The sequence below is a fragment of the Marmota monax genome, unplaced genomic scaffold (genome assembly GCF_021218885.2).
Source record: "Marmota monax isolate L192 unplaced genomic scaffold, Marmota_monax_Labrador192_F-V1.1 WCK01_AAM20220418_F8-fsc00475, whole genome shotgun sequence".
Taxonomy (NCBI): Eukaryota; Metazoa; Chordata; class Mammalia; order Rodentia; family Sciuridae; genus Marmota; species Marmota monax.
The window spans coordinates 327,115-352,155 of NW_026693913.1; the positions used below are offsets into that span (position 1 = coordinate 327,115).

Here is a 25,041-nt window from a genome sequence, read left to right on the forward strand (position 1 = left end):
GTGGCCTTCAGGGGAGGATGACGGTGCCTGCGTTGTTAGCCATGTCCAGGAAGGAGGTGAGCCAGCCGGCCCTGCTCTGCCTTCCCCGCGGTTCCACACTGGGCTTCGCAGGCCGCTTAGGAATGGAAAGCGGGGACTCTGTCACTGGGTACTCCCTGTGTGCCCCACGGTGGGCAGGGCTGGGGACGATACAGCCAGGACTTACTTGGTTGCTCCAGAGACTCACTGCCCCCCTGCCTCACTGCCACCCCTCCTGCCACAGGAGAGAGAAGGACTGCTCCCAGTCCCTCAGGGAGGACAGCAAGCACTATCCACCTAGTCCCATAGCCGACTATGTCAGGGCTCTCTCTCCTGCCCCCGGAATGAGGAGAGAGCACAGGAGCTGGCCTGGCATAGGCAGGAGTCAGGGTAGCTTTAAATCGCGTCCTTTGAGCAGAAACCAAACTGAGCTTGGGGTGAGTCGTTACAGGCAAGGCCCCCAGAGAATGTCACACAGGCCCAAGGGAGCAATCTGACATAGGGGCCAGACTCACATCTGTGTGGGGCCAGAGAGAACTTCCAAGGGGACCAAGAATGGCCTGTCCTCTCAGGGCTCATACAGGAGCGCCGTGGCCTGTGCCTAGGGAGAATGGCAATGGCCCAAAGGATGTACCCACTTGGGCACCAGCGAGAGCACCCATCCAGATGATAGTGAGGGATGCTTGGCTTTGTGTGGCCTCAGGAGTGCTGGGTAGGACGAGAAGGAACCAGGATCACCGGGGTTCATTCAGCAAATCTGCACAGCCTGTCTGGGGCCCTGCTCGCCACCACCCCATCCCTGACCCCCAGACCCCAAAGGATTAGCTGACCCTGGTGCCAGTGACATATGTTCCTGGGGACTATTCTGACAGTAGCTCGACCTGACCCTGCAGGTGGGGTCATCAGTATAATCCCAGTCCTCTCCTTGGACAAGGAGAAGTGGGCGAGGACTCGGCACTGACAGGATGTCCCTACCTGCTGGGACTGGGCCGGGAAGTAAGGCTCTGCCGTAGTAGGAGGGACCCCACATTGGAGCGGTTGCTGCGGGCCTCACTCTGCCCATGCCGGCTCCCCTCCTCTCCTTGGCACCCACCCCCACGTCATCTCCGCTTTTAAAGGCAAGGAAACAGACCACCTCAGGATGCGGTCAGTGGCAAAAGCAAGAGCTGAACCCAGCATAACCTGAAAACGCATTTGTTTGGAGAAAACAGCCTCCTTCCCTCTGGCCCTTCCAAGATGTGCAGCCTCCTGGGGCATCACTCACACCTCCCCCTGCCGGCCCCTGTCTCTTCCTGTCCCCTCTAATGTGGCTCTCTTTTTGAAGTTGGTTAGTATGATTATCTGGAGAGCAAATGCACAGCCACCTGCTTCCCTTTAGGGCTCCTGAGTGGGTCTCAGCGAGGGTTTTGTGGCCATGAAGGACAAAACCAGTGTCAAGTCTCCCCAGACCCAGCCTCTACCTGGGGCACCAGGGCCAGAGCTGGTGACGGGCACACACTGGCCATTTGTTATCATTATCCCTGGCATGTTGATTCTCTGCTTGGAGAAGAAAGGGCTATCCCTCTGACAGACACCTTGATGGATGGCCTCCTCCTTGCATGGTCAGAGTTGGAGTGGGAGCCCGAATGGGACTTGGAGAATAGCCCAGTGTCTGGGGCACTCCACCCCAGCCTCAGAAGCATCTGGGGTTGGAATCAGAGATCGGAGGGTTGAGGGGGCTGCTGTCCAGAAAATATCCCTGCCCAGAAAAGGCCCAGCTGTCACCGGCTTTAGGGGGCTTATGGCCACGGACACTGGGAGGAAGTTGGTTGGGTTCACCCCTGGCCCTTAGGGTCATGACTCCAAGTATTTATGCAAAGTTGTGCACCCTGGGGATAAAGGCAGAGGGCTACAGCATGTGGACATAGGTCCCTCGGGCCCACCACAGGTGTGTTCCTTATCCCTTTCGGGCCACTGGAGGAGGGGAGCCAGGTGGCTGGGGTCAGGGTGGTTAGGCAGAGCCCCAGGTTCCCGAGAGGTTCTGTTCCAGCTCACATCCAGGCCCAGCCAGCACCTCCCTTCCACAGGGCAAGCCACCCACTGACACTTGAAGGGACTCAGAGCTTACTTGTCCTTTGGCTTTTCAAGAAGGATCAGTGCAGTGTCATAACCCCACCCCAGATCTTCAGTGTCCCCATGAGAATCAAGGCGGGTGACAGAGTTAGAGCTGGGAAACTTGGGCTGAAAATGGGGGCTGAAGGCAGATGTCACAAATTCCCAAAAGATACGGCTGCACGGCCACACACAGCACAGAAGACCCACTGCCCAGCGGAAATACATCATTGGCCACTTGGGAAATTTTTAATTTTTCGGTAACCACTTTAAAAACATAATCAGAGCCAGGCTCCGTGGTGCCACGGTAATCCCAGGAACTCAAGAGGCTGAAGCAGGAGGATCAAGGCAACTGAGTGAGACCCTGTGTCAAAAAGTGAATTTAAAATATACATATATAGAATCAATTTTGATAATGTATTTACTTAACCAAAACTCTGTCGGCATGTAATCAATATAAAACAATCACTAGTGAGTTTTGTTTTCTGTTTTGTTGGTTTGCAGCGGGGTCTCACTGTTGCTTAGGCTGTTCTGGAACTCCTGAGCTCAAGTGAGCTTGTTGGATCCCCCAAAAGTGAGCATCTATGCCCTGGGCCCCCCAACTTCAGACACCTGCTCATCCCCCATTTGGTCCCAGCAAGTCCACTATGAGGCCTCGACTTACTGGTGCTTCACCTGGTCAGCAAGATTGTGTTCTCCTTCCCCAGCCCCAGGGTGAGTCCAGGAGGTCGGGGACTGTTCAGAAAGGAGGGGTTCCAGAGAGACGTGGTGTTTGTTTATTCTCAGCCTCTTACAAGTCAGCATCCCCTTTGCCCCTTGGCAGCTGTTCAGAAGGATGTTGGCTGTCCTGTCCTCTCTGCCAAGGAGAGTGGCTCTGAGAACACCCCACGGGCCAGGCATCTTCCACAGAAACTTCTTTCTTTTGGGCGTGAGGGTTACACTGAACCCAGAGGTGCTCTACACCCCCAGCCCTTTTTATTATTTTGAGACAGGGACTTGCTAAGTTGCCAGATTTGCAATCCTCCTGCCTCAGCCTCCCGAGCCCTGGGATTACCAGCACAACTGCAGCACCTCTCTCTGGACAGCTTTGACTGACAGCGTGTTGAACGCTGTGAGAATGGATGTTGATAGGAAACTGACCACACACGCAAGTGTCCAGCCTGCCGTGGTGCAAGCTGATGTCAGCGTGACCCGCCAGCCTCTCCTCGGCTCCTCCCCATGCCCGTAACTGATGCACTTCTGCTGGGGGGTCAGAGGCCGCCCGGGCCTATAGGCAGGGCAGGTCAGGCTTGTGTAAATGTGGCCTTCACCCTCACCTCCCCAGGAAGGGAAAGGAGATGCCCTCTCCACGCTGGCTGCTCGCTGGCTCTCGGGCTCAGGATCTGTGCCTGTTTTTGACTCAGTTCCCGAGATCATGACCGGCCTGCTGCGCTGTCTTCCTCCCTCCCAGGGAGCTGGGGGGACAGCTGCGCCTCAAGGTGAATCAATAGGCGAGCCTGCTTGTAGGACGCAGAGGGGCCGTGAGAAGTCCGCGTGTACACCCCTCCAGGCAGAGTCGGGCTGGGAGCCTGGGAAGCTGAGTCCCTGTCACCGTCCTGCAAAGAGCTCCTCCTCTCCTAACCGAGAGCCAGAGTGGACTGTGGCAGCCACGCCCTGGAAGGTCCTTGCAGTCCCTTCTGATGGCCTGGCTCTCCTCTGTTAGGCCCACCAGGTGGCTTCCCACGGTGGACACTTCCCAACATAGGGTGTCATCCTCGTGCCCCAGCCCCTGTGGCCAGGGCCAGTTCCCTCTTTTGTTGTAATGGTCTTCTGTATCGTCCACCTGTCAGTGTCCTGTGCTACCCTCAGGTGACCAGAATAGTGCTGACACTCGGTGGACACTGAGTGTGTCTTTGATGGTGAGGGAGGGAGGCGCCGTCCTGCCTGAGCCTGGGGCTGCACAACCCACACAACTGTTTCTTCATGGGCTGCTGCTCCTCAGATGCCAGGGTCTCCTGGCCCCTCATCACTGCCCGACAGTCCTCATGCAACATGGTGTCAGTCCTCACTGCCTTCTCCCTCAGAGTCCTCCCTGGAGTGTGATTTCTGCTGTGGAATGCTCTGTAGCTGGCCTGTGAGAGGGCAGACAACCAGTGGGACTGGCCCTAACCCTGGGGCACAGCAAGCCCACTGGGGAAAATCCCCTGCTCGTTTGCTGGGGAAGTCCTGCACGTCCAGGTATCCTTCACTGCTCTCTCACCTCCACATCGTTCCATGGCCCCCACACAGTCCCAGAGGTGGGTGTAAGCTGGTGTGTCTTGGATGGCCAAGCCCTGGATGCTGGGCACTCAGAGCCGTGCTCCCCACTGTATCCTGACGGCCTGTCGCTCACGGCTGTCAATCTCGTTCACTTTGATTTATGAGCAGACCTAATGAGTTTGGGGAGCGGCTATCTCCGGGGACTGGCCATCTATCTGGGAGGGAGCTGTTGAACTCTGCTCCTCCAGCAGCTGCAGGGGGTGGGGGACTAAGGGGTGTGGTCCCAGGGCAGCAGTTGGGCCTGTGCCCCTGGTCTCTGAGCCCCCGGCCCTCCACTTCCTTCCCTTCCCTCCCCTCTTCTGTGTGTTGGGGTCACACAGGTTTCTTGTACACTTGCCTGTCTGGAAGCCAGGCCAGAAAGTGTCCCTTCTCTCCCACTCCCAGGAGACAGCCAGCACTGCCATGTGTCCCATGGTGGTGGGAGCCGGGGGCCTGCCTGTCCTGTCCTGGGGTTGGCGGGGGCTCACCCTCAGGCCTCGATGGCCACTTCCTCAGGAAGGCAGGTCCAAACCTGTCCTTGTCCTGGTGCGGCAGTGTGTGCCCTTCCTGTGGCTCGCTGGGCTGATAGGTAGGTGGGCCTCCTTGCCCTGCTCCAGGGCCCAGGTGCTGCCCAGCACGGGGCAGAGGGAGCCGCCTCTTCCTGGAGCTGGCGCCGGGTCTGCCCTCCCAGCACCAGCAGCACTTCCGCACGGCCTGGCAGAGCAAGGGGACTTTGGACAGAAAGAACTGTGCTGGGCATGACTAAGAGGAGAGGAGGATGGCCCACTGTCCCCCAGGTGCTCGTCAGGGAGCCGCCACTCCATGAGCAGACTCTTCCTAACACTCCAGCTCACGAGACCTCAGGCGGCTCCTCACTCCTGGACAGCAGACAGCAGCAGGCCCTCGATGGTAGATCTGGGCTTTGGATGAAGAAGATCAGGAGAACCGGGAGGGTGGCTGGTCTAGGCAGGCGCCTTATCAGAAGACCGCGAGACATGTCTTCTTGCCACCTAGAGCCACAGCTTCGGAGATGTCCTAGAAGTTCTAGAGAAGTCCTACATCATGGGCCGGGGCCTGTGGCTCAGCGGTAGAGCGCTTGCCTCCCACATGTGGCCCTGAGTTCGGTGCTCAGCACCACATAAAAATAAGAAAACGAAGTAAAGGTTTTGTCCATCTACAACTAAAAAATTAAAAGTCCTCCATCATCACTGACCTAAAGGTACAACCCCCCCTTCCCAGATGTCTGCTCTGGGGACCGCTGTTGGCGGGCGCGCCTCGGCGGGGGTGGCGGGGTGCACAGGTGCGAGCGAGCTCAGGCCAGTCCTGCCCTTTTGGAAACCTCAATAACTTGGTTTGTTCAAGAGAGGGAAAGCCCCCCGCTGGGCTCTCTAGTCAGCATCCCGAATAAGCAAGCCACTTTCCGCCTGCGTTTCCTACAGCTTCGTGGAGACCTGGTGCTGGGTAAGAAGGTGCGCAGAGAAGCCCCAGCTGGCATCCCGCCAGAGAGCACTAATGGGGCTCACACTGGGCAGCTACATCTCTGCCTTCCTGCCTGCTGCCAGGACCTGGGGGCCAAGGCCCAGGTCAAGGAACAGACGGGATTTCTTTTGACTTCTTTCCAAATTCATGTCAGGGCCAGGGCCTGGAGCAGGTCCCCGTCACAGGTGGCACACTGAATGGCAGTGACAGGGCAGGATTGAGATCTCGCCGCCCCTTGGCCCCGCTCAACACCCTGCCCACAGCGGCACAGCTGTCAGCTGCAGCCTCCTGAACCACCAGCCCCGCCACCACGCAGCCTTGGCCCCAGCTGTACCCCACCCTGCTCTGCAGCTGGTGACCTTCCTGAGGCACAGGGCTGGCCCTGCTGGCTTTCTGAAGGCCCCCCATTCCTGCCCCAGCGTACCTGGGAGCAGGTCTTCCTCGCAGACCTCTGCCATTCACACCCCTCCTGCGCCCACCCCAGGAGTTTCTGGGATGAGCCAGACTGCCTGGGCCAAGACTTGAGGGAAGAACTAGGTCACTGCTTCCCCTTGACTGGCCAGGGCCGGGAAGATTTGTGACACCCTGGAGCGGCAGGCGTGGTGGGAAGGATCGGGCTGTGAGAGGCGGAAACAAATCATCTTCTTTATTGGCAATCTTCTCAGGCCTATTCCTGCACTCCCCTTCCCTCTGCCACCCCTCTTGGCCCCAACAGTGTCAGGCAGTTCTGATTAAAGTAATAGATGACCCCACCCCACTCCCCAGTGCATTGTGTGGGAAGACACTGGCCTGGCCTCCTCTGGGTCCCAGCAGAACAGCCTGTCCCCGGGAGGAGCCTGAGCCTCTGATGGGACTGGCTGTCAGGAGTGGCCAATCGCCACACTGGCCTCTTCTCTCTCAGTCTCGCTTCACATTCACCTATGTCCCCATGGTTATCTGAGGGACCTGGGTGAGGCTAGAGGGGCTGTCAGGTCTGCTCTGAACAGGGACAGCAGGGGTTATAAACTTCAGACTGGAGACGGGGACACTGGTCGTCTCCGTGTTGTTAAGTAGCTAACAGGGCCAGTTCTAAATGATCCATAGAGCAGGTACAGAAGCCAGAGGGTTGCAGAAAGATCTAGAAGTCTCATCTTTTCAGAGTGCCAGGAACACTCTCTGTTGATGGCTCAGTTCTTCCTGAACTCTGCTGTGTGCAGGTGGCTCTGCTGTGCCACCTCCAAGGCATTCAGGTGGCAGAGGACAGGCTGGTGAGCTGGTCTGCAGTGCCTCTGTATGAGGCAGCCCGGTCTTGGGCAGTGATAGAGGCCTGATTGCTCTAGTCAGGCAGGGTCACAGGTCTTCCTACTTCTGCAGCAAATCTTCTGTCCACTAGCTGGGCCACCAGGCCAGGAGGACAGAACCACAAGTCATTTGCCGCCAGCCTCGGTGCCAGCAGCTCAGGACTCAGTAGTCCCAGAGTTGCCCCCTGGTGCCATTTCTTCCCTAGTGTGACAGCTGGCCACTTCCCGCCTGCCGTAGGTGCTGGCTCCACGTCTGCACCCGGCATTCCTGCCTTTTTGCCCCAAGCCTGGGAGGACACTTCCTTCCAAATGCTCTGTCCCTTCTGCCCTGCACTTGCCGTCGGCTCCCTAGGCGCACCCTTTAAACCAGAGAGGGCAAAGGAACAGGTGTGCTGCCAGCCTGCTACCTGCCAGGAAGGGGACAGGGCCACCCTGCTGATACCCTAGCATAGCACTGCTCTGAATCATAACCAGACACCCCCACACTGGGCAGAGGGGACAGGGTGTAGAGAGGGGCAGGTGGGGCATTCATAAGCTCTAGTAGCCATGTTGACCTGCTCCACAATGTGGCTTTGGGTCGCATGAATCTGAATTTAAAGGTTCTTTCTTGTGGGTTCTTTCTAGCCCCCCCACAGGTCCCCAGGCTACAGAGTCCCAGGTAGGGGACTGTCCCATGCCGTGGCTCACTCCCATCTTGTCTTCCAGCTTTCGCCATCATGATTGTGCTGGCCTTGGTCCGCATCGGAAAGGGCCAAGGAGAGGGGCACCCGCCCCTGGCCGACCCCTCAGGGCTCCGGAACCTGTTGGGGGTGTGCGTCTACTCCTTCATGTGCCAGCACTCCCTGCCGTCCCTCGTCACCCCCGTCTCCTCCAAGCGCTACCTCACACGACTGGTGTTCCTGGACTACGTGCTGATCCTGGCCTTCTATGGCCTCCTCTCCTTCACCGCCATCTTCTGCTTCCGTGGCGACAGCCTCATGGACATGTACACCCTCAACTTTGCGCGCTGCGACGTCGTGGGTCTGGCGGCCGTGCGCCTCTTCCTGGGCCTCTTCCCCGTCTTCACCATCAGCACCAACTTCCCCATCATCGCCGTGACTCTGCGCAACAACTGGAAGACGCTCTTCCACCGCGAGGGCGGCACGTACCCCTGGGTGGTAGACCGCGTGGTCTTCCCCACCATCACCCTGGTGCCACCCGTGCTGGTGGCCTTCTGCACACATGACCTGGAGTCCCTGGTGGGCATCACGGGGGCCTATGCAGGCACTGGCATCCAGTTCGTCATCCCTGCCTTCCTGGTGTACCACTGCCGCAAGGACACCCAGGTGACTTTCGGCTACGGGACCGTCAACAAGCACAGGTCCCCGTTCCACCACACCTTCTGGGTGGGCTTCGTGTTGCTCTGGGCTTTCTCCTGCTTCTTCTTCGTCACAGCCAACATTGTTCTCAGTGAGACCAAGCTCTGATGGCAGGGTGTGCCTGGTGACAAGACGGCCAGGGACCCCACCACGGCCTTGCCGCTGCAGAGCAAGATTTTTGTTGCCACCCAGGGCTTCATGGGCAGGAAGACAGGGGCGCTCAGAGGGGACCTCTGCATCTCCAACTGGGGGTCTCCTCCCTACCCAGGGCCCTATCTAGTCTGTGCTGGCCTGGTCCCCTGGAGGGCCTGGTCCCCTGGAGCAGCTCCCTGCCGTGCCCTCCTGCCTAGGGCAGCACGCAGCTGGTCCCAGTCACACTGCTGCCCCCTCCAGCTGTTGGAGGCAGGCTCCTCCCTCCATGTAGTAGCACATGCAGTGCTGGCACTGCTGCTATTTATACCAGACTCCGTGTCCCCTCCTCTGCCCTCCCCAGCCCCTTCCTGTGTCCTTGCCTGTCTACCAGCAGCTGCTGTCCCTTCAGAGACAAGTCCTAGGCCCTGGTCCTCTAACCTGGCCTGCCTATGGCAGGCAGCACCCAACTCTCTGCCAGGCCTGAGAGTCGCTAAGTGCCGCTCCTAGTGACAAGAATGGGAAGTGCTAACTGGCACCAGGGTCCCTGAGAACAGAGCTGTGAGGGCCCTTGCTGTGGCCACCATCTCTGGGGCACTGCGCCAATGGCACATCCCTTCCCAGGGCACGCGGCAGCCTAGAAGCTGGGTTTAAAGTCTTTCGCTTGTGCTTCCTGGTAGGGGCTCTTTGGCCCCTGACTACCCCCTGGAGCCCTCTGGGCCTCCTGCAGTATAGGGGGCTGCTGGAGGGTGCTGCCCACCACCACCCCCAAGGGCTTACCGCCCTGGGCATGAGGCGCGGAGAGGACTTCGTGGTTCCCACAGCGGACGGCCAGGCCAGCAGGCAGCAGCTGCCTTGCTCCAGTCCACACAAGGGTGCTCCCTCCAGAGTCTGGCCACGGGTGTTCAGCGTGGCGCTCCTCCTGCCCCTGAGTTCCGTGGGGTAGGAAGAGATACCTGCCCGTTCTTGTGGAAGGAGGCCAGGCTCCCAGCCACCTCCACCTAATCATGCCTGCACCTGCTGGGCAGGCCACCTTGGAAACAGATGACTCTGTTGAACTCTGCATTTTCAATGTGCCTTCTGCTTCAGGCCCTGGGGATCCTTCCTGACCCTGGCTTGTCCCCAGCCCTGGGCCTGGTCCCATTGTCCTAGAGCGCAGAGCAGCCTGCCAGGGAGCTGCCTCTCTGGGGAATGGGGAACTCAGGCCCCTACCCCGCCCTCTTGATCTCAGTGCCTTGCTTAGCCCTTGTGAAGGAACCTTCACCACCTCCTCCTCTGTGTGTGTGTCGCTCTCTGACGTTTGACGGTACACTCTGGGGCCCAGGGAATGTGGGTCTGCAGGCAGCACCGCTCTGCTTCTGGCCCTGGCACCCCTGCCCCTGAGAACCCCTGAGTCATAAATTGGCCTCACTCACTCTGCTTTCTCGCTAATGTCACATGTGGGCAGTTCTTGCACCTGCCCCCATAAGCCATCATCTTCCATCCATGTGAAAAACATCTGCTCCTCCCCACCTGCTATGGTGGTATCTTCCCAGGAGACCCTGCCCTGGGGGGCCAAGCCAGCTGGCGCCAGGGTGGTAAGGCCACGTATAAGGAAGAGCTGCCCATGCCCTGTGCTAGGCCCTCCCTGAAGCTGCCTGCTGTTTGCTGAGAACTCAATTAAAACATCTGTACTTACCTTCTCCAATTACACTCCCTCTTGCTTAAGGACAAAGCAAATTAAATCATCCTGCTGCCCCCGGGCTCCAAACCAAATTTTGGAAGCAAATTTATTAGCATCATAAAGCCCAGGTTGATTTATGTGACAATCTGGAGCCACACACAGCAGTGGAGTCTGGTGGCTGCATTCCCCTCCTCCTCTGAGCCCCAGCTGCCCCAGCCCTGGAGGGAATTGACCTGAAGTGACTGGGAGTCACAGATGCCGCGCAGGGACCCTCCCCACTAACTGGTTGCTCTGCACCTTCATCTCCACCTGCCACTTGCCTTGGGAGAAGTCAGATGAGGTCACCTTTCTCTCCACTTATGGCTGGGTGGATTCAGGACAAGGGATGAAAGACCCTAGCAGCTAGACATCCCGAAGTGATGCTGCTCACCACGTGCATCAAGCACAATTGTGAGTTTTTATATCAATGTTTGAAGCAAGTTGGGTCATAGTTTCCGTTTGCAGAGGGGCTCTAGGGGTCATTGGTGAGGAGAACAGGGATGCCAGCTGGATGTCAGCCTGGCACAAGATACAAGTGTCGTTGTGGCAGTTTTAAACACAGCAGCCTCTACCTGTCTCATCCACCCAGAGCAGCCCCAAGGGCAAGTCAGGTCAAGGTGGGAGAAGACAATCTTTGCTTGTTCCCTGCCAAGGCGCCAGGCCCACCTGAGCACTGGCGCCTGCTGCCAGCCCTCTGGCTGTTCCTCACCTGAGGCCAGAGAGGCGGCTGTGGGCTTGTAGATGGGGCAGATGGCAGGTGACAGGCTGAGGCACTGCTGAGTTGTGGAAGGTAGCAGTGGGCCCCAGTCCAGGCCCCAGGCCACACATCTGTGCTCACCACATGGGGCCAGGAGCAGCCCTGGCAACAGGCTGACACCAGAGTGGTGAGGAGCCACCAGGCAGCCAGCAGAGGGGAAGTGGCAGCTGTGCCAGGCCCTGGGGAGTAGAAAGCTGAGATTTCAGCCCGCTCAGGGGTCAGAGGCCCTAGCAAGGCTGACTCATGCCAAGGGCCACTGAAAATCTGGCCCTTAGACCAAGATCCAGAGCTACAGGAGAACCCTGCCACCCCTCTTCCCTGGGGGCTGGGGCTGGCAGTGTCAACCTCATACTGGAGAAAGGGAGAAGTGACCTGTATAGAGGGCCTGCCATGTGTCTGTCACAGTGCTAAGTACTTCTTCGAGCCTCCTCTGCGAAGTGGGGTAACTACCTATATGACTGATGGGTCATGGAAAATTAAGGACTGAGCCCAGAACCTGCCACAGAAGTGCTCAATAAAGCTGCTGTTTACTGATGCCCAGTTACCTCCCTTGTCACTCACCAGCCGTAACTGCACTCACAGCCCAAGACCTGGGACTCAAATTTAAGACTTCAGGTATCTAATTGGTTTCATAGCCTTCTAAAGAGATGGTGGCGTGTGATGGCCGTTGCCTGCAGTACACAGTCAGGAAACGATTCTTCAGGGTCTGGAGGACTTGAGGGGAGGAAAGGATTGGCTCTGGTTCCCCAGTCCTCTGGGAGACCTGCACACCTCCCCTTTCCAAGAGCCAGGCAGGCAAGGCTGGAGGGGCCTGGTCTGGGATATCATGCCCACCCTTTTGTGAACTTTGTCCCCCACCCTGGGGGTAGATGTGAGCACTGGGCTAAAGACAAGGGAAATACAGCCAGGACAACTGCAGGAGGAAAGCAGGTCAGACAGAATTCCCTGTGACTGTGGCTGGGCCTCTCTCTTCCTGGGTCCCACCAAACAGAAAAGCAGCTTTGGTGTGTGGCTCATGGGGCCCTGGTTTAGGATGCTTTCCCATCCAAGGCCTTGCTTCCTCCCTTTCCCACCCCCAGCCTTTCTGCCTCCACTTGGAGAGGAAGGACACCAGCCCTGAACCACATCCCCTTCCCAGGGACTGTGTCCCCCACTCATGTTCCTAGATGGCAGCCAGTGCTGGCCTGGCGAGCAGGAGCGGCCCCTCCTCCCAGCCAACAGCAGGCTCGGCTCCACAGTTGGCTCTTAATTATCTTTCCAGTCCTTGATTATTAATGATCTTGGGCAATGAGCAGAGCAGCCCGGCCTCGCCCTGTCCCTGGCCCCACTGCCACAGTCTCCCCCAGGGCTGCACCAAATCCTGACTCAGGGAGAATGTAGGGTCCCACTCAGGGATTGGTAGCCTACTGTTAACCCTCTCACTACCGTGGCTGTGGCCAAGGTCAAGCTCCTTCCAGAGCACTCACCTAGACTCGCACCCCCTACCTGTCTGATTCTGGCTCCAGCCCAAGACCATCCATAGGGCAGAGAAGGTGAACTTGGCCGTAATGTAGGAGGGCCACCTATTCTTGGGGTGGTCAGACTCTAGCCACAAATGGAGATGTATCCCACCCTACTATATCTCAACTGCTCCCACCTCTAAAACCAAACCAAAAGGTCAATTCTCATGGCCTCTACCCAGGCCTCTCTTTGGAGACTGAAGAGGGAACCCTGCTTCCTTGGCACCAGCTGGGACATCACGCCAAACCTTTTGAGAACTTTGTCCCCCACCCTACCTGGCTCCCCAGGAAGGGCACTGGGCGGAGAGAAAGGGAGCCAGGCAAGGCTGTGCCTCTTTTCATGTGGACAAATCTGCTTGGCCTCCACCCAACCTGTTAAGGACAATCAGGAAAGGGTTTGACAGAATTGATAGTGCCTACCATGTTTGTGGAACAAATGGAAGGAGGATTCCTTGCTCGCTTCAGTCATTGAGGGGGATAAATGTAGTTGCAGATGTGAAAACACCAAAGACTATAACAAGAGCCATCTTTTCACATGGCCCAGGGCAAATGGTGTGACAGAGAAAGGAGGTCAGCTGAGAACCCCAGGGGGAGGATGAGCGGATGGAACAGTGGGCAAATTCTCCCACCTGAGAAGTCCTGGCACCTGGAAGACTGAGCCTCACCTGGCCCTGGATGCCAGCCAGGCCAGGCTTCAGAGCCCACAGAGCCCATGCAGCCAGCCAAGGGCCAGGCAAGCCTGGCAGGCTCCCAACAGACCTTCCGCTGTCTTCCCACCCTGACACTGTCAGGCTCCCAGGTGGTCCCTGTCTTGGCGAGACACCTGCAGTCCCTGGTCTGGGCCTCCCTTCTCAAGGAGACTGAAGACTGAATTCCATTCATCACCACCAGCGCCCCCCATGCTGATCACATCTGGCACCAGGGTAGATTGAGTTGGCACTGAATACCAAGTGGCTTCTGTGACCTGGAGCCCATCCCTCAGCCTCACCTTCTCCCCACATCCTCCCCAGACACCCCTAAGACTCCCCCAGGGTAAGCCACCCACTTGCTCCCAGAAGATGCCCTGTCAAGACTGAATATCTGGATATTCCCATGGTGCTCCTGTTGCCGACAGGTTGTGATGCCCCTTTCAGGATGCAGAATGAGCAGCCAGGCGCAGTGAGTTGTAAGAGGTTGGTTTAATGTCTCCGTACTTAGAAACTCCAGTCAGGTGGAGCAAGGAGCAGGATGGTCCTGCCCCACCCCCAGGTCTAGCCTCCGTGCTCTCACGCCAAGGCCACAGCAGCCACGACCAGGGCCAGACTAACACCAGGGCAGAGACACCCTCAATGGCCCTGCTCCCTGTGACACATGCTGGATGGATGGGGCTTTGCGTGATGAGGACACAGCCAAAGCCTGTCGAGGTCACTGAGCTGGCCATGGAAGAATCATCTGCCACTGGGACCCCTGGCCAGCATATGGTTGCAGAAGCCAGGAAAGCCCAAGGCTGCCTGTCCCTATCCCTGACAGTGCCAGGCAGAGAATCCAGCCCAACAGGAACCAGAACTACCGCACCTCACACCTCTGACTCCAGGCTTGAGATCCGCCTCCAGGTGCAGGGTCTTCGGGAGCCTTTGGTCCCACAGGCTCCCCTGCTGACCTCTTCCAGCACCCCACTGTCCCTGTAACCCGTGCTCAGTCCCAAGGTCCTGCCCCTGTGCACTGGAGGCCCCCAGGACCCAGGAAGCCAAGGGCCATGACTGGCGCAGGGTGGAAAATGAGGGCAGACAGCCCCCCAGCAAAATGGCAGGTGGGCATGGGCGTGCAGGCAGACGTGCTGTCTGGGCTGCCAGGCGAGGACCCCTGCTGGCACGCCCTGCCTGCAGGCCTCCGGGTAGGAGGGCAGCCGCATCGACTGTGCCTGCGCCAAGTGCCTGCAGGCCGGCCAGCTGTTGGGGCAGGAGCAAGTGTGGCCGGCGTACCTGGCAGGCAGCAAGCCAGGCCGAGTGAAGGCCTCGGCCACCGAGCTGGGCAGAGAAGCGTGGCGCGGGCGTGGGTTCCGGGCCCAGGCCGCACGCAGCAGGGCTTCCCGCTGGGCCAGATGCTCTGGCCCCAGCAGCGGCAGGTCGTCCGGCTCCGGGGGCTCCGGGAAGAGAGGGAGGAAGGGGCGTCCGGACCTGTCGGCTCTGGGGAAGGAGCTGTAGTGACAGTGCGCAGGGGACAGGGGGCGCTCTGAGAGCGCGCACCGCTCGGAAGCCGAGAGGTGCCGCCCGTGGGGCCCGGCGCAGAGCCGCCACCGCGCCTCCCAGGCAGGCGGGTTCGAGGCCCGGGAGACGTCGAGCAGAGGAGGCCGGGGCGTCGGCGGCCGGCCGGAGGGCTGCGGGGCCCTGCGGACCAGCGCGGCACGGCCCCCGCCCGGCGGCCCCCAGCCCCTGGGGTTGGGCTCGGGGGGCGGGCCGGGGGTCTGCGGTCGCGGGCCGGGCCCGGGGCAGGCCGGCGGGGGCGCGTGGCGGCTGCTGCCCCAGCTCTCGATGGTGCGCGTGGCGCGGTCCAGGGAGCTGCTCACGCCCGCCGTGGTCACCATGTCGCGCGCCGCCTGCAGCATCTTGAGCACACTGGCCTGGGCCGAGCCGGCCGTGAGGTCTGGGCTGGGCGGCCGTGCGGGGCTGGCCAGGCTCTGCACCCCACTGAAGCAGCTGTAGATGCCCTGGATAGGAGGAAAGGCAGGCTGTGAACGGCGTCCTCCCCTCCGTGAAGAGCCTCCACTGTCCTTGCCCTGCTCCAAGCATGATGGCCTTCAAATCCCCGGAAGCAACCGTTTGTTAGGCGTCCCCTATGTGCCAGGCTCTGTGCTGCTTTTCAGATGAATTTGACTTCTGAACCTCCAGAAGCCAATTCTAATCAATCACACTATCTCGTAAATGGCGCTGGAGGGTTCCAACCCCAGTGGTGCTGGCAAGCCAGCCACCTCCCAGGACCTTGGTTTGCACATCTGTAAATGGGGCCATGGCCAGCTCTGACTTAACTGGTTAGTTAGTACCCCAGGCACCTACCCTGCTGAAAGCCAGCAGGAAGTCCAGCTGGGATGTGTTGGGCACTGAGTGACGCAGCTTCCAGTAGACCAGGTGCTCCCAGGCGAAGACCAGGAGGGCCAGCCCCATGGCCACCAGCAGCATGTAGAAGACCCCAGCCATATTGTCAATGTCCAGCTTGCTGCTCATCACTTCATTCTTCTCATTGTGGCAGATCCCCGAGAGCCATACTGTCTCCAGTTTCTGGGTCTCTCCTAGGGAAGAGGGTGTACCTGACTCAGGAGCCAATCATAATGGACCCACTAACAACACTCAACCCGTGCCTGGATGGAGGAGGGGTCTGGGGACAGGGTACCACCCCTTATTTCTCAAGTGGGACCACTCAAGTGAGATGGGGGCAGTGTCAGCCAAAACAAAGGAAAGCAAAGCAGAAGCTGTGGGCCACCTGCTCACCCCCAGCAAAGACCACCCACGTGCCCAGGAAAGGCTTGTTAATTGGGTCAAGTTTAGCACCCCTTCATTTGTTGTTCACTCGTCATTGTACACTTTACCCTCTGCACACTGAGCATGGAGCTGGGCCCCTTGGAGACCACAAGCACCACATAATAACGAGAGCATTACTTAATCAGGATGGGGCTCCTCTCAATACTCCCTGGGGTTAGGGCGGGCACATGTGAACCCCTGTTCCCAGAGCCAGCCTAGCCCTGGTTCTGGACTACCCCCGGTAATCTCAAGATGGAAATGGGGAGGCCAAACTGCAAAGGAGGTGCTCATCTGGGAAAAATCATGGGAGGGGTCCTGGAGAAAGAGAAAGTTCAGCCACCCGCAACCCCCTGTGTGGCCCAACGCCTTCCTTATCATCCCTGCCCTTTGGGGGACTCCCCAGTTCTGGTTCTTGCTCCTTCCTACAAGCCCATCCCTTCTCCAGGTCTTCATGCAGCGCTCCTAATACCTGCTCCCCTACTGCCCCAACCTCACCCCCAGAGCCTCTTCCTTCCCATAGGCTGTGGGCACACAAAGTGGTAGTAGAGATACCCTGGGACCACCCCAGCCCCCAGCAATGGCAGCACCCACCATCCCCCAGGAACTGCAGGAGTGCCAGGTCTATGGCCCGCTTCCAGTGGGAGTCCTTCTGCATGGCGATACCGTAGCCAGTGGTAGCAAAGACTTTGCCAGATCCAATGGTGACCAGCTTGCAGCCTTCATCCTTGCCCGCCATGTAGTTGAGGACAGCGGCATCATAGATGAAGGCGTCCAACTTCCTGGGGATAAGCTGAGCCCTCAGGGCCAGGGACCATACAGGTGGGACAGGGCATTGACCTGGGGCCTGGCGGGGGTCTGAACACCTGAGATTGTTGGGTACCACCAGTGAGGACAGGTGGGCAGAGTCTTCTCTGTTGCCTTTGCAAGGACCACTCCCACCTTCCTCCTCAGAGAAGCCCGGGAACTGTGTCCCCAGAGGACATTCCCCTTCCCCTGCCCAACCTCTACATGTCTCTAAGACCCAGCGAAAGACAACCACCACCGTGTCAGGCCAAGGCTGAACTCTGCTCAGCAACACAGCTGTGTGTCTGGAACATGGTGGGCATCCATTTCCATTCCAGCTCTGCTCTGCCCTATACCCTTTCCCCCTTTCCCAGAAGCCCTGCGGGATAACCCAGCCCCACTGTTCCCACCTTGGGTCTCTCAGGAAGGGATGGAGCTAAGACTGGTCACTGGGGAGACATATGGCTGGCGACAGAGGCTGAGTGCAGGGCTGGGGACCCATGGGGACCCACCCCATCTTGAGGCTGGTGAGCGCATCCTCCACTGATCGCTGGTTGAACTTGACCATGTGGGTGTGCATGTCCCGGTAGTTGCTGCGGATGTTCCGCTCTGTGCTGCCATTGGGCACTGTGCCAAAGCGGAAGGGTGGGTACTGATCCTGAGGCCTCTGAAACTGCAGGTGGAGGACAGCAGCCATCTCTACCACTTCATCCAACGTCCCAGGCACCAGAGCCCCAAATGCCAGCCCCAGAGCCCAGCTGCATAGCTGGACTTGCATAGTCAGAGCAGAAGGACCTGAGACACAGTCCAGGCTGCGTGTATATTTTACAAATGGAGAATCTGAGGCCCAAGATGGGGTGAGACTTACCCAAAGCCACTCAACCGCTGGACTTGAGTGGTCACTGCCCATTTCCACCCCCTCACTACCCCACATCGTCCTTCTCTGGCCTCCAGTTCAAATTCCCCGCTCTCTGATCATCCTATATTCGCCCTTCCAAGGCCTGTCCCCACCACCACCTCCACTGGCCGTGGCCCCAGAACCTTTTTGTCACTGAGGCCTGACACAGTGTCGATGTACTGCTCCTGGATCATGAAGGCGGCCAGGTTTGCAGTGTAGCTGGCGAGGAAGATGACGGCGAAGAAGGCCCACACCAGGACCATGATCTTGCTGGTGGTGCCCCGGGGGTTCTCGATGGGCACCGAGTTGTTGAACACCAGGGCCCACAGCAGCCACACAGACTTGCCGATGGTGAAGGATGGGCCCCCGGGCTCTGGGGAGGAGGGTGGATGCTGGGACTCTTCTTGCCCACCACCAAAGGGCTTCTGTCTCAGCCCCAGCCTGGACCCCATCACTGCCCACCCCCTGCCCCCAGGCCCAGGCAACAGACAGCTTACTCTTGCCCTTGGTGAGGTTCTGGTTGTAGCTGACGGGGCTGAAGTACTCGAACATGAAGACAGTGATGGCCACCACGGTGAGACACATGACAAACATCATCACCCACACTGCGGGGCTGTAGGGCTCTGGAGACAGAGGGAGGTGACTCAGACCTCAGAACTGCCTCCCTCAGCCCCCACCTGGTGGAGATTGGTGGGTCCATCTGGTCAAAGCAGGGGCCCACCATCCCTGTGGATGGAGCCAAGGTGACCTCTAACCCTCTGAGCAGCAGAGTCCCAGGAGAGACCCCCAAGGGAGGTCAGTCTCTCCCTTCCCTCTGTCCCTACAAGCACATATCACCCACCCTCAGGAGCCTTCCTTTGGCCTCACGTCCCCTGCCTGGCCCGGCAGGAATGACCTGGTCTTTCTACCTGGAATCAGAGTCTCCAAGGCCAATTCCCAATCCTCATTCTACTGACATGGAAACCAAGGCTCAGGGTACTGGAAGGAAGGACCCAGGTCTACGCCTCCTTGAAAAGCAATCGTTACCACCAAGAGGTCCTGCTCTTTTGCCATGAAGACACCTCTAGGAAGTCAGATTTTTTCTCCCTGTGGCTAAGGAACCCACTCAGAGGGGTTCAGTGACCTGCCTAAGACCACCCAGCAGGAAGGACAGAGCTGGGACTTCACTCCTGCTTAGGAGTGAGCTGGGACCTCACTCCTCCTCCTTGGGACAGCTCTCAGCCCCTCCTCAGCATCCTGCCTGTCCTCACAGTTCTCTGTGCCACTTAGCACTGCCAGTCCCATCTGACTCCTAACTGGACACTCAGGAAGGCAAGAACCAGGCTGTATCCTGGGCACCTAGTGGGACCTGGCACAAAGGGGTGCCTCCCAGTGAGAAGTTAGCATCTCTTCCCACTCCCCCGAGGCCATGGTTCCCTGTCCCTCACAGTGGCACATCATCTACCCCTTCTCCCTACCCCCACCCTCAGCATTGATGTCCCTTCCAGCTGCCCAAATGTCTCATCTCACCCATGACACTCACCCCATGGGCCCTTCCACCCCAGAGCCACCCCTGCCCGCCCGAGCCTCACCCAGGAAGGCCGAGGGGGAGACGGTGCCATTGCTGCGAGCCACCATCACACTGATGCCCGTCTCCACGAAGGGCACAGAGAAGTCCACGATCTCCGAGCGCTCCTCATTGATGGTGAGGGAGCCGATGGCCATGTCTGCTCGCTTGTAGTACACCTGGGGCCACGAGGGGACTGAAGAAGGGGCTCCCGAGAGCTGGAGCATGCTCCCCAGTCCCCGCCTGGTACCCCTTAGGGCCCCCACCAGTGGACTCCTGTGTTCCCACCGGGGGTCCCCAGGGCTCAACCTTCAGTGATGGCCACACACATTATTGTGACAACCGGAGGTGGCTGAGAGCTGCACGGAGCCTGGCCGTATGTAGGTGGGTGGGCCCAGGGTGGGGCGGGGGCCAGCCTACCTCCCCAATCATGCCGTTCCACACTCCGCGCACCCTCTTGCCGTGCTTGCCATTGGTCACCAGGTACAGGTCATAGGAGAACTTGACCACCTTGGCTAGCTTCTTGAGGATATCGATGCAGAAGCCCTTGCAGCAGAGCTTGGTGTATGGGGCTGCGTCACCGCTGCTGCAGCCGCCACCGCAAGAAACCACCAGAGTCAGCACCCACCTGGGCTGCAGACCCTCCCCACACCCAGGCATAAGGCATGCAACCACTGACCCTCCAGTGTTGGCCCCCAGCTCACACCAGACCTGAAGGTGTGGTTGCTTTGCCTGCGGCAGGGCACAGTGTTGGGTACACATCCCCCGGTGCCAGGGTCAGGGCTCTCCACAATGACAAAGGGCCGCTCTTCCAGGGTGGCCACTGTCAGGTGCCGGCTGTCCACCACAGGCTGCAGGGAGGCACTATAGCGAGGCCATACGGGGTACTTCATGTAGAGGACTCCATGATCCCAGCGCCCCACCTGCGGAGGACCACCAGCCTCAGTCCAGGACCTTCAGCCCCCTACCCTCACCCTCTAGGTGCAGCCTCCCAGGGCCAAGAATGCCCCTTTTCTAGGGGCATTTGGGGCAGACAGAGGCAGGGCTGGGGCAGAGGCATTTGGAGAACAGGAGACACAGAACCAGGGGCCAAGCATGGGCCAGAGGCTGGCTCCCCAGCCTCCCCCAGCCCTGGTCCCTGTGCTGCTGCCACCCAGGCACCCTCCTCAGGCCCTGTGCCCCTGCCTCACAATGCTCAGTCCCCTTCTCCTCCTCAGCTGACACTCCAGGACTTTCACACATATCCTACCACCCCATCCTACTTCCTCAGTCATATCACTTTAAAACGCCCTTCTGCCTGTACCAGGCTAGACCCCTCCTGGTGGGCTTCTGCCCAACCCTCTGCGGCCCACCTCCCAGTCCTGTATTCCCTAGTTTCCTCCTTCGAAGGCAGAACTAGTCCTGCTCCTCCTGTCACTGCCATCCTGGTTTGCACATGGCTCTACTCAGCATGGACGACTCTGTATTCTATTTGTTTCCACATCTGTCTGGCGGGCACACACGTAGGTTAATCCCCTGGGGCAGGACTGTGTGATAAAATTGCTTGATACACTTTGTAGTGGAGGGAAGCCAGCATGTCATGGAGCCCAGAGCAGGGTCTGGGGGACCTGGAAGGTTTCCTAGGGTAGGAGGTCCCAGCTGAGACCAGAAGGATGAGGGGCTATGGAAGGACAGAAGAGACTTTGCTCAGCTGTGGGCTTGACCGGGGCTGGGCTCTCAAGATGAGAAAAGACCAAGGATCCCTGGGCTCACCCCCTTCTCACCATCTCCCAGAGGCGGTGCCGGTTCAGGGCAATCACAACCATGGTGGGCTGGACCAGGTACCCACCAGGGCTGAAGGAGAAGTCTCGGCCCTCCCAGGTGACATTCAGTAAGTGCCTGTAACAGGGGAGAGGTGTCAGGCTGTCCCCATCCCCCAAGCCTATGGCTCTGCCCAACCCATCCACCGTCCCATTCCTGTTTCACCACCCAATAGAAGACATTTAGACTTGTTGTGTGATTGTTTTGTGTGTGGTTTGGGGGGGTTGCTTGTTTGTTTTGGAGGGTTGTTTTCTTTAGTATTTGGGGTTGAACAAACCAAAGGGTGTTTTACTACTGAACTGCATCCCCAGTCCTTTTTTAATTTTTTTTTTTTTTTTTAATTTTGAAGTCAGGGTCTCGCTAGGTTGCCCAGGCTGACCTCAAACTTGCCAGCCTCCCCTGAGTCTTGTGTGTGGGCCTCCCCAGCAGAGGAGATGGCAGACGTGTGCCACACTGCTCTGCTTGCTCTGAACTGTTCCATTTTCCTGTAACACCTCGCCACGCCCTGACACCTGCTGTTTTCTCAGATGAGGACCCAGAGAAGCGAGGTAACTTGGCCCTAGGGCACACAGTTATGGGAGATAGAACCAGTGGGCCCAAGCTCACTGCCACCCAGGTTCCCTGAAGTGCCCCACCCCTCACCCCCATGCCTGGGCAGGTGCCCACCTGTAGAAGGCTTCCCGGGCAGGGCTGACAGGTCCAGGGTGGCTGCGACAGTCCCCAGCAGGTGCGGGCAGGGCGCCGTGATGGCGCAAGTAGTTGTGGGCACCCAGGGCCAGGATGGCAACGCCGTCGCGGACCTTCTGGCGCAGGCTGAGGCGCCAGCTCTCGGTGACCACGCTGATGAGGCCCACAGGGAAGGCAGCAGGGGGCGCGTCGGTGCTGCCCAGTGCCAGGTTGGGCACCAGCCACACGTGGCCGGGCCCCACCAGGCCGGCCTGCGCCGCCTCGGCAAAGAGCACCTCTGCCTCCTCGCGCGAACAGTATGCCACCAGCACCGGCGCGTCGAGCTGGCGCAGCAGGCGCTGGGTGCGTGCGCGTGGCCCTCCGGGGCCCAGCTCCAGCGTGAGCACCTCGAGCAGCCGCCAGCTCAGGTAGCTGGCGTCGGCGACGGCGCGCACGCCCTCGAGGAAGAGCGCGTGGCCGGGGTGCAGGCTGGTGATGACAGCGAACGCGCTCCAGTCGTACTCCTCCAGCACCTTGAAGAGCACCTGGAGCTGCTGCTCCAGCGACACGCCCAGCTGCAGGAAGGCGGAGCCCGGCTCCTGGGGGGCGGGGGGCGGGGCCTGAGCCGGGGCGGGGCGGGCTGAGCCCCGCCTCGCGCCTCTTTCCCCACCCACTCTGGCCCCTCCAGCGGCTCCTGCGCACAGCGGCTCCCTCCCTCCCTCCCTCCCTCCCTCAAGCTCCAAGTGGCTCCTAACCCCTCTGTCCCCTGGGTCAACTGGGGAGCTTTGTGAAACACGCAGGCCTAGGGCCCCCACCTGACCACGCTGGACCACACACCAGCAGCATCTGCACCACCTGGGAGCTTGTTAGAAATGCAGATTCTCGGGCCGTACCCCACTCCGACTGGATCAGAATCTCTGGGGACGCCGCCTGGAATCTGTATGTTTAACACGCTCTTCCGGTTTTTCTCGAGCCCGCTCTTGTGAGAAGCGCTGCCCCAGAACAACTGAATCCGAATCTCAAAGGTGCGACGCTGGGCATCTGTGGTTTTTTGCAAGCACTGCGAGGGCTGAGAACCACCATCCTGAGAGCTGCTGCCGGGGACCAGAGATAACTGGGACAGCACCGTCCTCCCGGGAGCGCCGGAGGCCAAAACGTTCCTACTCCCCCTACCTCTGCCATCAGGAAAGCCCAAGGCCCTGGAGGCTGGCCGCCTGGGCTAGTGCAGCACCCTCCTAACAGGTAGTCTCTCTCTTGGGCACTGTAGGCCCTCGGAGATTTCAGCACACTGCCACAGTGCCAATATTTTTAAAAAACAAACGGGAAACTACAGGCCAAGCAACCCAGTTTTTCCCCCAGACTTGCAATTAAAAGGGAGAGGGAGAGATGAAGGAGGAGCCTAGAGGTTGAGATTCAGAAGCCATATCCACCAATCCCCATGTGTGAACCCAATTTGGCTTCTGATTCAAGCAGACTGACTTAAAAATAAACATTTATGACATTTGTGAGACAATGGGGAGGTGTGAACACTGGCTGGATATTTGGTGATGTTAAGGAACTTTTATTAATTTTTAGACATGATGATGTATGGCAGTTTTATTTTTTTTAGAGCCGTTATCTGCTAGAGATACAAACCAAAATGCTTATAGATGGAATCATAAGATGTCTGGGTGTTGCTTCACTTTAACCCAGAAGAGAGAGAGTGGTTGGGAGAGAGTCTGGGGTGGGTTGGCCAAGGTGGGTGAGAGGTAAATGAGGATTCATTAGACTCATGTGTATACTCAGAATTCTCCATAATATAAAACGAAGGCAAATCAGATCAGCCTCTTCCCTCAGCACCTTTGGAGGCCCAATACAGTGGGCCAAATGCCAGCCCCTGTGACCTGGACCCCTCTTCCTCCAGGCTTCTCTCGGCTCCTCCAAAGCTCCGAGCTTGACCTCCGCTCCTGCGACCAACTCCCTCTCAGCCTCCAGGTCTCAGTGTGGACATCACTCTTTAAGGGACCTTCCCTGGCCAATACTGTTCAAACAGGGACCTCCTGAGCATCCCTTCCCTTACAGTATCCCATGTTTTTTCTCCAGAACGCTGGCCCTGGTAGGGACTGCAGATGCATGTGTGCTTACATGTTCTCCCCAGGAAACTGCGAGGACAGCGCATTTGTGAGGGCAGCATTGGTTCTCCTTCCCCCATGCCTGGACAGTGACCTGTCCCTGGAATGCTATCTCCTGAGGGTAACTTCAATTGCCCAGTGGGGCACTTCCTCAGATCCCATCCCCGGTTGGTCCCTGCCCCCCACCCCCCCCCCATCTGGAGCCAGACAGGGGAGGGCTGAGAGGCAGGCAGCCAACCAGACAGGGCAGCCACTGCCCACCCTCATCCAGACACAAATGGGACAGCAGCCCAGAAAGTTGATCCTCTGGAATGTGGACTACCCTTCCAGAGTCTCCCGACTCCCTCAAGTCACCTCCTTGCCAACCCCATCCAGTCCCAGCCTCCAGGACTTTCCCCTTCCCACTCCAGATTCAGCCCTGGTCCCCAGTCCCATGCTGGAAGGGAGGAAGGCACAAGAGATCAGACAGCACCTTGGGGGTGAGGACCACAGTGGAGCCCCCGCTGATGCTGAGGATGGGCGCGTGAGTCTGGGAGGATATGAAGTCCAGGAGCTGGGCCACTGCCTCGGTGCCCACATTGTCCTCAAAGACAATGCCGTGGACCCGGGCAGCACCCAGGAGCCCACAGATCTGGGTGAGAAGGCTGCTGGGGTTGGTGCTGTTGACTCCCACGGTGAGCGGCTGTATCTCCAGAGGCAGGTCCAAGAAGTTCTGGGGGGTGAGGCGGATACGGGCCTGGGCCTGCAGCGGCTCTGAGCTGCCAAACACCACGGCCACTGTCATAGCCTGCTGGCCCTGCCCCAAGCCGGACCCTGCCCAGGCACCAAGGAGCGAGGTGAGCAGCAGGGCTGGCCCCAGGGCCCCACCCATGTCCACCAGAGGGTCCTGTGGAGAGACCAGGACATGCACAGAGAGAGGCAGATGGACAGACAGACACGATGTGAGGGTCAGAGGGACGCATCCAAAAAAGGAAAGAGAAGAGGGGCACACCTCCCTCCATAAAGAGAGGTACAGACAGACAGACAAAGACAGACACAGAGAAAGAGACAGCAGTTAGCTGAGCATCCCCAGAGGGACAGGGCTGGGACAGGAGCCAGGACAGGGGCTTGTCACCCTCTATCCTACCATTGAACAACACCCCTGGTAAGAAAG

At 58.8% G+C, this 25,041-nt stretch overlaps 2 protein-coding genes across 7 annotated transcripts in view; one reads left to right on the forward strand and one right to left on the reverse strand.

The window, feature by feature from the left end:
- Tmem104 (transmembrane protein 104) overlaps window positions 1-11,626 on the forward strand; it is a 52,667-nt gene extending 41,041 nt beyond the window's left edge. For all 6 annotated transcript variants that reach the window (XM_046463403.2, XM_046463399.1, XM_046463404.1 and 3 more), the window contains exon 10: window positions 7,851-11,626. In XM_046463403.2, the coding sequence (XP_046319359.1) occupies window positions 7,851-8,611 (761 nt within the window). In that variant the 3' untranslated portion in view covers window positions 8,612-11,626. The remainder of the gene's footprint in view (window positions 1-7,850) is intronic.
- A 2,129-nt stretch (window positions 11,627-13,755) lies between these two features.
- On the reverse strand, window positions 13,756-24,792 carry Grin2c (glutamate ionotropic receptor NMDA type subunit 2C). Its single transcript, XM_046463398.2, has 12 exons — window positions 24,361-24,792; window positions 21,778-22,376; window positions 21,075-21,189; window positions 20,023-20,234; window positions 19,732-19,897; window positions 19,337-19,490; window positions 18,263-18,388; window positions 17,909-18,138; window positions 17,380-17,540; window positions 16,676-16,863; window positions 15,623-15,855; window positions 13,756-15,276 (listed from the first exon to the last, which is right to left on the reverse strand). Exons 1-12 carry the CDS (start codon window positions 24,757-24,759, stop codon window positions 14,146-14,148), a joined length of 3,714 nt encoding a protein of 1,237 aa, XP_046319354.1. The 5' UTR covers window positions 24,760-24,792; the 3' UTR covers window positions 13,756-14,145.
- Between the last annotated feature and the right edge of the window lie 249 nt (window positions 24,793-25,041).